At 49.2% G+C, this 14,702-nt stretch overlaps 1 protein-coding gene across 1 annotated transcript; it reads left to right on the top strand.

The window, feature by feature from the left end:
• Positions 1-1,822: 1,822 nt before the first annotated feature.
• Ambp (alpha 1 microglobulin/bikunin precursor) lies at positions 1,823-12,720 on the top strand. Its single transcript, NM_007443.4, has 10 exons — positions 1,823-2,053; positions 3,269-3,411; positions 4,465-4,541; positions 5,551-5,667; positions 6,475-6,576; positions 7,247-7,293; positions 10,649-10,730; positions 11,677-11,844; positions 12,155-12,328; positions 12,595-12,720. The coding sequence occupies exons 1-10, from the start codon at positions 1,940-1,942 to the stop codon at positions 12,618-12,620; spliced, it is 1,050 nt and encodes a 349-aa protein (NP_031469.1). The 5' UTR covers positions 1,823-1,939; the 3' UTR covers positions 12,621-12,720.
• The last annotated feature ends 1,982 nt before the right edge of the window (positions 12,721-14,702 follow it).

Here is a 14,702-nt window from a genome sequence, read left to right as displayed (position 1 = left end):
CTGACCTCCACAAGCACCCCCACTATAGTGCATGTGTTGTGGCACATGTATTCCTGCAGAAACTATTCCCACAAACAAATAAATGTTATTTTTATATATTAAAAAATGTCTGAGAATCAAGAACACAAAAGAAGGCAACTATGCCAGAAAGTTAAGCCAAGACAGTTGCTGTGTTGAAATGTGTATGGAGGTTTTGTGCTTCCTGGCAGCCAGAGCAAAAAAGGAAATTCCATCCGTGGCCAAGCTGTCTGTTATGGTGCATGGGAAACCCTCTCATTTACAGACAGACACACATGTGCTCTGGATACCAGCAAAAGGGAACTGTGTCTGCTGGGTCTCACAGAAGGAGCATGGTACACTGACTGTGGAACAGACCCCCTGTTTCTTCCACGTGCAGGACCCTGGCTCTCTGGTCTCAGCTCTAACAGGGATTGCCTGCTATATGAAGGAGTGTGCCGTGAGGGAATCAGGGAGGAGGAAGGACAATGGCTGGAACCCCTGGAGGAGAGAGAAGAGAGTGGAGAGGGATCATAGCACCATGGACGGGAGGAGCTCTGATGCAAACAGATGTGGGTTTAAAAATCTCCCATTAGAGTATATAAATCTAGAGGCTAGGGATGTTGCTCAATTGGTAGCGCTCTTGTCCAACATGCAGGAAGCCCTAGGTTTAACTCCCCCCACCCCCACCCCCCACCCCCCAGCATAAACCAGGTGTAGCTGTAGTTCATGCCTGTAATTCTAGAACTCATGAGGAGGGTCAGATATTCAAGGCAGAGCTGGCTACAAATCCAGTACAAGGGCAGCCTAGAGCTATATAAGACACTGTCTCAAAAAAAAAAAAATGTTGCAGGTTTTAAATCAAAATGTTACTGTGTTACCTTCTTTAGGCGCTGTTATAAAAAACCCTAAATCATTAGGAATGATACAAAGTGTGTCCTCTCTCCAAACTTCCTTGAACTGGTTTAGTCTAAAAGTATCATCCTGTTGATGGTTCTGGAGCAACTGGAGCGACAGGAACATATATCTTACGGAGGTCACAATGACCCTTCAACTCTTACCACACCCTAAGAACAATGCTGTTGCCTGTTGGCATTCACCCCTTCAACCTTCACCCCAAAGCTAGGATCCAGGTACTTGTGTTAACAGCGTTTATTGGTGAAGAAATGAGCACAGAGGGCTCAGCATTCTTTTCAAGCGCACACAGCAGGAAGACCACAGGAAGCTGCCTGGCTTTGGAGGCTCTGTTCCCTTTCTTACGGTGGAGCCCTAGTGGGTCTTGTCAATCCAGGAGAGTGAAAACTTATATCAGTGAAAGGCATCTGCACATGCTTCTGAGGTGAGCCTGGGGGTTCATCTGGGTACTGATGGTTTCACTGTGGGAAACCAGTGTGGCTCGGTGAAGGGATAGCATCTCTCCCTGTCCTGATTATCTTAATGGCTATGAGAGGTTGGAGACCAGAGGGAGAGTCTTGGGAGGAAGGATGCTTTGCTCTATAGCCAACTTCCCTGGGCCTTAGTTTTGTTATATGAGAAAGAAGCCAGAACCAGGCTACCTGTATCTTCTGAGATCTTGGGGGAAGAACTGGAGGGACAGGCCAGACACTGCCTGACTGCCCCATCCCCTGTTCTCCCTGGGGAAAGTTGACCTTTAATGAAACCTTTCTAGGGTCTGAACTCTATTGTGCTTGGTCAACGTCCCTTCAGAGTCAGTAACCATGGCTTCCTGTCCACAGAGTTGGACCTGGGCTGGGCTGTAGGGATCGATTAGAGCTGGCCCAAGACCCTGATTGGCCTTGGCTGAGCAAAGCAAACACCAAGGTCATCATTTGCCTCCGGATCCTTCCCCAGCCTCAGTTTGTAGCTGCCACTGCCGGGGAAGTAATCCCTGCTCCCACACTGAGCTGTGAGAGAGACATCAAAGACCAAAGACCACAGAGCCATGCAGGGTCTCAGGACCCTGTTCCTGCTGCTGACTGCCTGCCTCGCTTCGAGGGCTGACCCTGCGTCAACACTGCCAGATATCCAGGTTCAGGAGAACTTCAGTGAGTCCCGGGTAAGGCTGGCCTCTCTGGCAGAGGTGATCACAGTGGTGGTATGCCCATGCTCCTGGGCCTTGCCAGCTAAGGCCTGCCTGTCCTGTCTTGGGAGTACTCATCTTTCCTATCTTGTAGATGGCATCTCAATCTCTAGGAGACTTTCCTGGCCAGGCTGTTAGGTTATTCTGAGATTCTCTGAAGATACAGCTCCCTCACCTGCCATTCATTCTTTGGGGCCCCCTGTAAGCCTAGTGCCTTCCAAATCTGCGCTGTCCTCATGGGTCCCCAGAGGAATCCACATATGGCAGGTGGCATAGGGTGGACATGAACCTGTGAGCTTTGTGGACAGGCTTGTGGGATTGTGTGAGGAAGAGAGGTAGGACACTGGTTGATGGGATTGGGGAAATTACGAAGTGTGAGTCTAAGGGCACCTTGGCCTGTGGCAGACATGTCACTATGTGTCTATGCATATGTGTCTATGTGCAAATATTTTTGTTTGCATACACATGCCCTTGCATGTACGTGTGTGTGTGTTGTAGAGTTACATGCTTCCTTCCTTCCTTCCTTCCTTCCTTCCTTTCTTTCTTTCTTTCTTTCTTTCTTTCTTTCTTTCTTTCTTTCTTTCTTTCTTTCTTTCTTTCTTAACAAAGCAACCCCAGCTTTGTCCTGAATCATAAAATTGTCTGTGTAGGGACCCTGTCCACCTCAACGCTGTCTCCATGATCTATCTGAGGGGTTTTCAGAACACTCCCGGTGATTTTCTATACCTTAGGACAAGGAACAGGTGTGCTGGAGGTCCAGGGGCTGGAAGGTCAGCTCTATCTGACTGCTGTCAAGAGGAAGAGGTGGTTGACTGGTCCCAGAAGGTCCCACCAGGTTTGTAGGGTCTCCATGGCACTTCCGCTGGCTGCCTCACAAGGTGGCAGACACTGCCATGAAAGGTGTAAAACCCAAGCTTCATTTTCCAAGGCAGCGATAGCTGGTGACCTCAGAATATGCAACCTGGACTCTACCTACTCACAGGGGCATCTCAGACACTTTACTTCTGTGGAGCAGACCTTGTGTAAGGAAGGGGGACTCTGCACACCTCTGCCCTAAATATGCTGTACCTGGAACTCCACTGTCACCTTGAGACACTGTCCCTTAAAGGGCTGGTCCTTGGAGGAAGGAGGGGAAATGTGGACACATCTCCTCAAGGGCTTGGTTAAATCCAGATTTGTGGCTCTTCCTAGATCTATGGAAAATGGTACAACCTGGCGGTGGGATCCACCTGCCCGTGGCTGAGCCGCATTAAGGACAAGATGAGCGTGAGCACGCTGGTGCTGCAGGAGGGGGCGACAGAAACAGAGATCAGCATGACCAGTACTCGATGGCGGTGAGTGGGGGGCACAGGAATGACCAGGCTCCCTGGTACCCCCATCTTGTCCTGGGACCCTCAGCTAGGACCTTGCTTCTGAGCCTCAGGTTCATGGCTGTCCTCAGCAGATGTCTCATGAGCCTCTCAAGGACTGTGTCTCCAGCACTAGGCTTCCTGTGCAACTTCCCCCATCTTGCGTATTCCTCCCTTGGCTGAGGAAAGGAACAACTACCCCAAGGACCTAGCTGGAGAGCCTCAGGCCAGTGGGTCTAGGGTGAAGTGTAGACTCTGTCCATTCCTCCCTGATGCTGTGCAGTCTATCATGTTCTCCCCCTCTCCCACCTGTCCTCTCTCCACTGCTGCCACTGTGATCCATGCCTCCATCCCTCCATCTGCCCATCCATCCATCCCTTCCTCCCTCCCTCCCTCCCTCCCTCCCTCCCTGTCTCCTGCAACCCATCTACTTTCCTTCCCACCTTCAACCCCAGTCTTCCCCTTTGATCCAGTCTTCACCTAGCAACCACAAAGACTTTTTTCAAGATTTATTTATTTATTTATTATATATAAGTATGTGAGTCCTGGACATACTGTTTCCATGCCATTTCTTCTACATACTGCTCAATACAGCGTGTGTGTCTGGCCCTGGATGGACTTCCTGTCTCACATCACTACAAGCCCCATGCAAGCACAGGCCTTTGAGACTTTCCTTTGTGTCCCCAGCATATGGCACAAGTGTTGTTCACAGGACAAGGAGTGGTTGTGTAAGAGTAAGAGAATTCTACAGCGTACCCCTGACCCATAGGAAGTGCTGAGAGATCCCTATGACAACCACGAGGGTCAGTGATGTGTGATCTCCATGTCCTGGATAGGGACATTAGACAGTGAATGAAAGCTGAACACCAGTTCATCACTGCCACCAGGGTAATGTGCAGCAATGACAACCATGGCGTTACTGCCAGGACACATGAACCTGTCCCCTTTCCCTGCTCCTCATGTACAAAAGAGGGATTTCCAAGGGCTAGGATGACAATGAAGCAAGATATTTGGAAATTTTGGCTTTATGATTGCCAGGAGAGGTGTCTGTGAGGAGATCACTGGGGCGTACCAGAAGACGGACATCGATGGAAAGTTCCTCTACCACAAATCCAGTAAGTGAGAGGACACACCACTGTCTCTTCCTTCCCCTTTCTCTCCCCGCTCCACCCTTGCAGCCTTCCTTCCCATTTATCTAAGTAGTCATCCATCCTTCCCCCAATTGCATCACTGCCATCTTGGCACCCACAGCCCCCCAGTCACCATATGACCAGAACTGGGAGAGGTGCAGAATGCCAAGGATGACATCAACGGCTCCCCACCCCACAGCCCCATGCTTGTGTTTTGTGGCAGAGGGATATGGGCCCAAATTTACTCAGAGATTTAGCAACTGTCTGTTAACTGTGCTGTGTGTGCCAAATCATTGTGTGTGGGATGCACGCCGTGGACGGTGAGCACGGGAGAGATTGAGTGCATGCGCAATAGTAAGCAAATGAACGGGCAGATGAGTTCATGGGTCATCTGAAAGACAGGTGGAGGGAGTGATGGAGGGAGAACAGAAGGAAGGAAAGACAGACAGATGGGAAAGAAGAAGGAAGAAAGGAAAGCTGGCCATGGTGGTTTATGCTAATATTCTCAGCAATGAGTTGGAGGGAGAAGGGTCAGAAGTTCAAAGTCGTCCCTGGCTACATAGCAAGCTAAAAGGCCAGACTGAGCTAAATTAGACTCTGCTTTTAAATAAAAGAGGGAGAAAAGAACAGGAACTGGGGAGGGGGAGGAGAGTTAGTGGGCAAGAGAGGAGGAGAACAGAAGGGTGGGAGGAAGGAAGAGAGGAATGAGAAGAGGAAGGTAGGAAAAAAGAGAGGGCAGGCACCAGGGAGGGAGAGAGACAGAGAAAAGGAAACAAGAGCGGACTTAGAGTGGGTGGATGGAGTGGAGGTGGGTGAGTTGATGCGGTCTAGCAGCTGGAGAGAGGGATGCTGGGTGAGCAGATGTTGATCCCTTAGAAGGGCCATGTGGCTGTGGGGATGGATGTGGACACGCTGAGTGGAGGATGAGTGATGGGCCTCCAGGGTGAAGAGCCTAACCACTGCCTCCTTCGGTCTACCTGCACCTCCCACACAGAATGGAACATAACCTTGGAATCCTATGTGGTCCACACCAACTATGACGAATATGCCATTTTCCTTACCAAGAAGTCCAGCCACCACCACGGGCTCACCATCACTGCCAAGCTCTATGGTAAAGGCCTTAAGCATGAGTCTGTTAGAGCTGGGGTGGGGTGGGGGCAGTGATTATTCATCTATGAACCCTGGGTGGGAAGGAGCAGGAAGCTTGTCTCTTCTTTATGAGAGAACTCCCGGTTAGGGTGGGACAATGGGCCCTGGCCTTGAATAGCTCAGCATCCTGGGTGAAGTAGAATTCTCACACCATCTCTGAAAGCCACTCCTAGAGCCAGGGAGACAGTTCAATGATTAAAGTGCTTGCCACCAAGAATGAGGCCAAATTGGGATTCCCAGAACCCACACAAACACCAGGTGGGTGTGGCCATCTGCCTGTAATTCTAGCCAGCCAGCAGGGGGTCTGTCAGGATCTGTCAGGGGATCCTACCCAAGCTGGCAAGGGACACAGGTGTATCTGTGGGTTCTGAGTTTGACTGAGAGACCCTACCCCAATGGTAGGAGAGCAATGTAAGCCGATTCCTTCTTCAACCCCTGGCTTCCACCTGCATAGGTGCCCACATAGACAAACACATGTGCGTGCATGCATGCATGCACACCTGTGCACACCCCTCCCTACCATGAAAATGGAAAGGAGCCAGGAGAAAGTGACTCTAGAGTCATCGAGGTCCAGACAAAGCCAATGGGAATAGCCCTGAATAAGGACCCAGGACCTATGGTGGGCCCAGTCTCTCTCTTGGAGACCCATCTTTCAATGGTATGCCAAGGGGAGTTAATGGGCCAGTCCTTTCCACACTTTTCACTGGACACAGTCCAGCTGGCCAGGAAGCCTGGGACTCTCAGCTTCTCCTCTGACTTCTGTTTGCAGGTCGGGAGCCACAGCTGAGGGACAGCCTTCTGCAGGAGTTCAAGGATGTGGCCCTGAATGTGGGCATCTCTGAGAACTCCATCATTTTTATGCCTGACAGAGGTAAGTGGTATTTTGCCTGACTCTGAATTTTGGTTCTCCTCTCCTTCCTGTCCCATAGAGAGCATCCCCAGTCCCTGCACTCAGAGACAAGCAAGGCCATGGTCCTCTCCCTCTCTACAGAGACTGAGAGAGCTCCTGGGTTTGCCCAAGTCTCAGAACATGCACTAGCAGAGGCAGCACTTAACGAATTCCATTCTTATCCCAGGGTCACAAGTCTCCATGAGGGTATCCACAGACACTGCCGAAGAGGCAGGAAAGCCTTGGGGTTGAGGGCACAGACTCCACAGTCACCGTACCCACATTGAAGCTTAGTGGCTCAAGCACAGAGTTTTGACTTCTGGCTAGCCATCCTAGACCCTTACTTACCTCACCTGTCAAATGGGATAATAATGCGCTCCCTATCAAAGCCCACTGTGAGGGGTCTGTGAGAGAAAAAAAGCCATTAGAGGATGCAGCATGATGCTTTGGAAGTGCCCCTGTCAATGATCTCCTGAGGATACTGACAGAGTGATGCTGGTCTGTTAACTGTCCCATCAAAGGCTTTGAGTGCAGTGAGGAGGGCCCTCCATGAAGTGCTCTAAATCACAGGACACGATGGCCACAGAAATCTGGGTCCACCCTCCAGAGCCTGGGTCTCTTGCTCACTCTTCTTTTGTGTCCTCTGCATTAGGGGAATGTGTCCCTGGGGATCGGGAGGTGGAGCCCACATCAATTGCCGTGAGTATCTCTTCCACCCTTCTTCAACAGCCCCACTACAGACATTCTGTAGAGACTGGCACCTTACTGATGTTTAAGAACTGGCCAGCAACACCAGTTTCTTGGGCACAGGAGCAGAGACAATGTCAGTGTCTCTGGGGAGAGGGATGAGGCTCACAAGCACAGAACCACAGTGGCCTGTCACATTGCATGGGACAGTGTTGAGCTTGCAAATGTTCCCCAGAAGCCTATCCACATAGGGAGAGTGGAAGGCTTGACCAAGGTGTTGGCTTTTAGGATGACCGTGGCTGCCTCTTTGGAGCACTTAAAATTCAGACCAACATGACTATTGCAGTCCCCAGTGGTGACAAAACTCTGGGTCCAGTGGCCAGCCAAAGTTGCTTCTGCATTGATGTGATCTTTAAAACCTCATCCTTAAGGGATGCCCCAAGAAAAATTCAGTAATCTCTCCCTGGAGAGAGACCAGGTAGATCTCCTCCAGGGACTTGATCTTCACGTCCTTGTGCAGGTGGCTCAGCTTGGTGACAAGAGTCACTCCTCATCTTCAGCTTTGTCTCCATGTGTTAAAGGAAGCATGCCAGAGATGACCACTCAGACATATGAATAGCCAATTGAAAGTCTTTATTCCAATCAGCGGGAAAGTGCTCAGGGACTTGAGTGTAGCCCCGAGTGTCCAGAACACAGGGTTTTTTTTTTTTAAAAAGGCAGAAACCATGACCTCACATCTCACTCAGCAGTTGCATGGGGGTTGGGGGTTGGGGCCTTCTCTTCTCAAAAGCACATAGTTTGAAGCAAGCACTTTTAACAGAAGCTAAGAAAAGTTAGCTAGGAGGCCCCAACCTTTGATTCTGAGAACGGAGATGGGTAATTTTCCATGGGATTCTCCATCAAGGAGGCCATATCCTAGTTAAAGATGAAATAGCCTCTGAAAGAACACAAAGTGGAGGAGCGTCTGCACTGTCCTAACCCACTATCCATAAGCCCTGTGCCCCAGGCCATGGGCCAAGCCTCAGCCATAACCACGGCCTTGCTGACTCCTCTGTGGAAGACGCCACGCCTCTCAAGCTGGAGTTCCTGGGTCTTCTGGGCCTTTCTGCACTGAATCACTTACCATTTGTATTTTCCCAAGGAAGAAGCTACATTTTTTTCATTTTGTTTTTATTTAATGTTCACTGGTGTTTTACCTGTAGGTATGTTCATGTGCTATGTGTGCACTATCTACAGTGGCCAGTAGAGGGCAATAGATACCCTAGAACTGGAGTTTCAGACAGTTATGAGCCATCACGTTAGTGTTGGAAACCAAACCTGGGTCGTCTGCAAGATCAACTTCTGAGTGACCTCTCAAGTACCACACCGCCTTGTCACTTTTAAAAAGTTCTTTTAATTTGGCATTTATTTATTTATTTATTTATTTATTTGAGACAACCGCCTTGTCACTTTTAAAAAGTTCTTTTAATTTGGCATTTATTTATTTATTTGAGACAATGCCTCGCTGTGTAGCTCCGGCTGTCCTGGAACTCACAATATAGAGCAGGCTGGCCTTGAACTCAGAGAGATCTGCCTGCCTCTGCCTCCCAAGTGCTGGGATTAAAGGCATGCGCCAACACAACCACCTGGTAACTATTTATTTTGAAATGTATGCTTCGCTGGCTTTATATGCTAGTCTCCCTCAATTTTCTTCTTTATTTAGAAAATTTAGTTTAAAAAAAAAAAGTCAAAATCCAATGACGTACCCCAGCTGAGATAGCAGAACATGGCTAGAGCTTTCACAGAGCCATTTGGGTCCATTACCAGGTGTTTGCTAAGGCATCTACATATAACCCATGTCTCTTTATTGCCTAACTGGTATTGATACCAGTAGAAAGCAGGGTGGGAGGTAATCATATTTATCTGCTTTATCATAATTTCCTTACAATTACATTTTACTTCTGGCCTTTAAGTTTCCTTTTCTCTGGTGGAAATGTTTCCATAACAAACATTTTTCCTCCCAAGAAAAACACATGCGGCATATTTCTGGGTCCTTGCTGTCTTAGTGTTTTGTTCACTGTGATGAAACACCATGAGCATAAGCAATCCGGAAAAGGGCTTATTTGGTTTACTCTTCCACGTCCCTGTTCATCATTGAAGGAAGTCAGGAAGGGACTCTCACGGGGCAGGACCCTGGAGGCAGGAGCTGATGCGGAGCCCACGGAGGGGTGATGCTTCCTGGCTTGCTCCTTGTAGCTCAGCCACCCTGATTACTTACAGAAGCCAGGATCCTGCCACCTACAATGGGATGGGTCTACCCACATCAATCCCTAGTTACGAGAATGCTCTACTGGCTTGCTTGCAGCCTGATTTTATGGAGGCATTTTCTCAGTTGAGGTCCTTGCCCCTCAGAGAGCTTGTGTCAAGTTGACGTAAGAACCGGTCAGCATTCTTACCCAGCTTAGACTGTATTTCTGTGAGTCCGTCATACCGTCAGCAGCTTGGGTGAAAGGAGAATGGCTGCTTCTCACGATCTCCATCATTTACTCTTGAGCGTCTTCCTGCGTTTCAATCCTCCCGTTTACCCTGCGGGTCTCCAGGCTCCCGGCCCTTCTTCCTTACAGTGTCTATTCGGAGGTGTTTGTCTGTCTTAATTTTGACGATTTTATGTTTTTCCTCACGGATGGACAACCCAACTCCTTCTTCAACTCACTAAAGTTTTCTTCTATTGTTTCTAGCTTATTTGTCTTCCTCCCACAACGCCCAGGATGTGGATTTATTTCCTGCACTGTCTAAATCACAATTCATTATCTCAGCTATGAGGTGAAACCAAACACCTCTTCCAACTCTAATGGTTTCCATCACTGATGGTGGCTCTTACACCAATAGACACTACTGTATCTTTTACTGGTGGCTTAATTTTTTTTTCATATTTCTTGCTCTCCTACTTCTTTATCCTTGTGAGTTGTGAATAGTCCTTTCACTGTAATCCAATTTCTTGGAGCATCTGTATTATCTGACTTGTTTCCCTTTTCTCCATCTCTCCTTTCTCATTAAAGAAAGCCTGTATGTCACCAGGTTAAGATGAATCTGGAAGAGACCACGGGCCCTGACGGTTTTAGTTACCCCTTAAAAGAAGAAACAATCTCAGACCACCATAGAACTACCTCTTTAAGCCTTAGACCACTCCTGTGAGCAGACAGGCTACCTGGTGACCAATGTCTCCATCCCCATCCCTTCTTTAACTGGTCTTGAGCCCTTTCTGTGAATTCAGATTGACGCTGGGGCTAGCATCTCACTAGGCAGTCTGGTCCGTTTCCACAGCTACAAGGATTCAGGTGAGCAACAGCAATGAAGTCTCTGCAAAGCTGTTTTCTTCTCTCCCCAGAGAGCCCGGCGGGCAGTGCTGCCCCAAGAGAGTGAGGGGTCAGGGACTGAGCCACTAATAACTGGGACCCTCAAGAAAGAAGGTAAGGAGTCTTGTTTGATCACCTGCTTCAGCCATGCTGTGGAGAACAGAGCCCATGGCTGGCTGAGCCCATGACCAGCTCAGACTGGCTGCCTCAGCACTGCAAGGCCCACCTCTCAGCCATGGCTAAGGCAGGTGAAGTCCCGAGCCCTCTTGGGTTGGAGGGAGAGGGGCAGCATATAAAGTTGGCTCAGGAGGGCTCAGAAGTGAAATTCTATCCTGTCTGTATGCTCACCACGCCTTGGTTTTCTCCGCTATATAACAGGATACTTGTCTCTTGAACTGACCTTTAGGGTTCCTGTATCAGTAGAGGAGAAGGATGTGTGGATGCTTTGTGTGGATGTCAGTTCATTTACCTTGCTCAGCAAATGCCAAGCCTGCTCCCCCGTAGGCCTTGTGCTGGACATTGAGTTTTTCTTGGCTCTTTGGGTTTTCGTGAGGAGACTTCCAAAGGGGCAAATGTTAGGTCCAAAGGACAGCGTCATCAAAGGGCTGGTGATGCTAAGGAGACAGAGGTGATGAAAGGCACTTCCTGGGCCAAGGGAACTCAGGGTGTGTCCTGGCATCAAGAAGGGTCTTATGGATCAAGGGAGAGCAAAAGCCATGGATACCAGGAGACCAAAGGCCTGAATGGTACCTTGTGAAGGGGTCAAGGTGGCTGTTGGTGAGGGGAACCAGCTAGACTCTCTGGGTAGATAGATCTTCGGGTCACTGTTAAATGTCCTGAATCTGGGTTATGGGGTGGAATGAACACTGATTTTTTGAGTCTGGGGGCTTGGGTGTTCATTCTGAGCTTCACCCTCTTGAGGTGAAGAAGGTAAGGGGCACCTGCTTCTCACCCAAAGAATGAGTTGTTAGACCTCTCTGTCGGCATGGTGGTGCATATCACGTTGTACACAGGTCCATAGCAAGTGCTCGGTAAGTGCTGCTCTTCTGTCTCTTCCCAGACTCCTGCCAGCTCAATTACTCAGAAGGCCCCTGCCTAGGGATGCAAGAGAGGTATTACTACAACGGCGCTTCCATGGCCTGCGAGACCTTTCAATATGGGGGTTGCCTAGGCAACGGCAACAACTTCATCTCTGAGAAGGACTGTCTGCAGACATGTCGGACCATAGGTGAATGCATCTTGTCTTTGCACTCCTGATGTCCCACAGACCTGGTCTGCCCATGAGCAGGAGTTAAGGTTTTCTCAAGGTGGAAATTCAGGGCAAGGTTGCTCATAGGAATTCCACATGTAGATGCAGGTGGCCTGGGTCAGTCATATTCTGTTTGTTTGTTTGTTTCTGGGGACCCATCCAGTTTCCCAGTCTGTAGAAGAAGGACCTGCAATCTAGATGTCAGGCTCCCCTGGCCCTGTCTATTGTCCTGTGCATGTCCCAACAGCAGGTGCAAGACTAACTCTCCATGTCCCTCTTTCCTCCACAGCGGCCTGCAATCTCCCCATAGTCCAAGGCCCCTGCCGAGCCTTCATAAAGCTCTGGGCATTTGATGCAGCACAAGGGAAGTGCATCCAATTCCACTACGGGGGCTGCAAAGGCAACGGCAACAAATTCTACTCTGAGAAGGAATGCAAAGAGTACTGTGGAGTCCCTGGTGATGGTAGGAGGCCCTCGGGAGTCCAGGGAGGCAGGCGAGGGGGTCCTGGAGAGTAAACGCTAGGGACTGGAGAGTCAAATGATGGACTCTTTCCCAGGTGAGCAGCCTGGTCCACTCTCTGGGCCTCAGCTTCCCACCTGGGAAATAGGCCAAGCCCAGGAATATGCCCTCGCTGGTCCTAGCTGGACCAGAGAAGATGCAAAGGTCATTTAGCAAGTGACATTTCATTCTTACCCAAGGACCCATTCTAAGTCATTCTCTATCTGCAGGGTACGAGGAACTAATACGCAGTTGAAGGTGCCAGTCTGCAAGCCAGAGGGTAGCCACTGTTTGTCACAGCGCAGTCCAGCTTAGATGATCTGGACCCAAATAAAACAAGTTGTCACTTCCTAGCATTCTGTGTGTTGGCGTCTCATTGTCACAATAAGGGTACTGGAGGGGAAGGGCATGAGTAAACCAGCCTTCCCAGGAGAGAAGATGCATAGTTTGCAATGTGACAGCATCCTGCAGTCCAAGATCCTGGCTGTACATCATTTCAAACACAACAGTCCCCAACTCTTCAGTAGTGGAGTGTGGTTATTTTGCTTTATAAACATAACATAAGAAAGAAAACCCAGTAGATGATGGTGGTACATGCCTTTAATCCCAACACTTGGGAGGCAGGCAGATCTCTGTGAGTTCAAGGCCAGAGTGGTCTACAGAGTGAACTCCAGGACAGCCAGGGCTACACAGAGAAGCCTTGTCTCAAACAACAACAACAACAACAACAACAACCAACAAAACCAAAAAAAAGAAAGCAAAAACCAAAAAACTCCAACCAACCAACCAACCAACCAACCAACCAACCAACCAAACAAACAACAACAACAAAAAGAAACTGAGTCTTTAAAAAGGGCAACAGCATTTACTAGACACTATTCTCAATTCTAAGATCAGCCCCCACCCCAAACCCAGAAACTCTGACACTTGTTTCTAGAAGAGGCTGCACAAGGGTCACAAAGATGCAAGGACAAATAAGTAGTGGTGTCCTGCAGTGCCCAAGTACCCGAGGCTACCCCCAATCCTTCCCACATGCAGCTCTTTCTAGTGTTTTCTTCTGAGCAGTCAGTTTGTCCCTTTACCCATTCAAAATCACCCAGAGCTGCAGCCCCTGCTCTTTCTCCCCCTTGACCTGTCTCCTGGGGTCCTCAGCAGCCCCCCATATGCCCTGGTGGACTATCCCCTGGTCTTCCTGGTACATCTGCAACAACCAGCTGGGCCCTGGACCAGAGTCCAAAGCACTGGGCTGGGCTAGATTCTTGTTATGTGGGAAAGAGAGAAGGTGGGCTGGTCAGGGTAGCTTGAGGACAAGCCTGGCCTATGCCCATGCCCTGGAGAATCTTCTATAATTTTCTGGTACTAACTGCATCCACACAGTACCCCAGTGCTGGGCAGATAATGATGGAGGTTGAAGATGCCTGGCCTGATAAGCTCTCAAGTGGAAAGTCTTCCTTGCAGCAGAAACCAGGCCAGTGCTCTGGGAAGGGACTACAGGGTCCAGAGTGGATGGCTAGTTCAGCAAAGGGATTGCTTCTCATGCCTGGAGGCCATTTGCTGAAGTGTTCTGGCAGGTAGGCAGGATGTGAGTCTAGCACAGTCTATAGTCTCCCGAGACACATAGACCCTTCCTTTTTCTTCAAAATCTGGGACTTGGGGTTTCTAGTTTCCAACAGAAAAGATTGTCTGAAGGGGCAGTGCTTATGATCTTAGCTCTGGTCTGAAGTGGACAGGTTAGAAGCCACCAGGGAGACAGGCAGCTGTGCAGAAAGTTGTGGAAAGGTCTCCCAGCTGGGGCTAACGAACATCATCAGGATTATATCCATCCCCATCTGCCAGGGACAGCTGCCAATGGGAGTTTGGAGGGACCACTCTGAAGTGGAGCATTTTGGAGTGTCCTGAAGGATAAATATTTAAGAGGGCAAATATTAAATACAAGTTCCATATGCTGGCTGGCTCCCACCAGTGGAACATCAGGTTCGTGGTGGGTTTTTGTTTGTTTATTGTACAGTTCTGAATTCTCTACTAAAAACCAAATGTCATCATAAAAATTTGCTCAATTCTTAGTGGCTTTGGATCAAGATCTTTCTATGTAGCCCAGGCTGGCCTCAAACCCAAGATTGCTCTGCCTCTACCTATCCGTTCTGGAATCAGAGACATGTGCTACCCCGATAGGCCACTCAGTTCTTTTGGGGAAGACAAACTGAGGGCCCTGAGCTGTCCCCTGAGGATACTTCTCCCTGTAGCTCATTTTTCCTGTCTCCAATTGTCTGTCCTGAAGGCATTTGCTTCTGTGACAGTTCTGAGCCTATCAGGCTAGGCATCTTCAACCTCCATCATG

This window comes from Mus musculus, chromosome 4 (assembly GCF_000001635.26).
Source record: "Mus musculus strain C57BL/6J chromosome 4, GRCm38.p6 C57BL/6J".
NCBI classification, from domain to species: Eukaryota; Metazoa; Chordata; class Mammalia; order Rodentia; family Muridae; genus Mus; species Mus musculus.
This window is presented reverse-complemented; position numbering and strand designations above follow the sequence as displayed.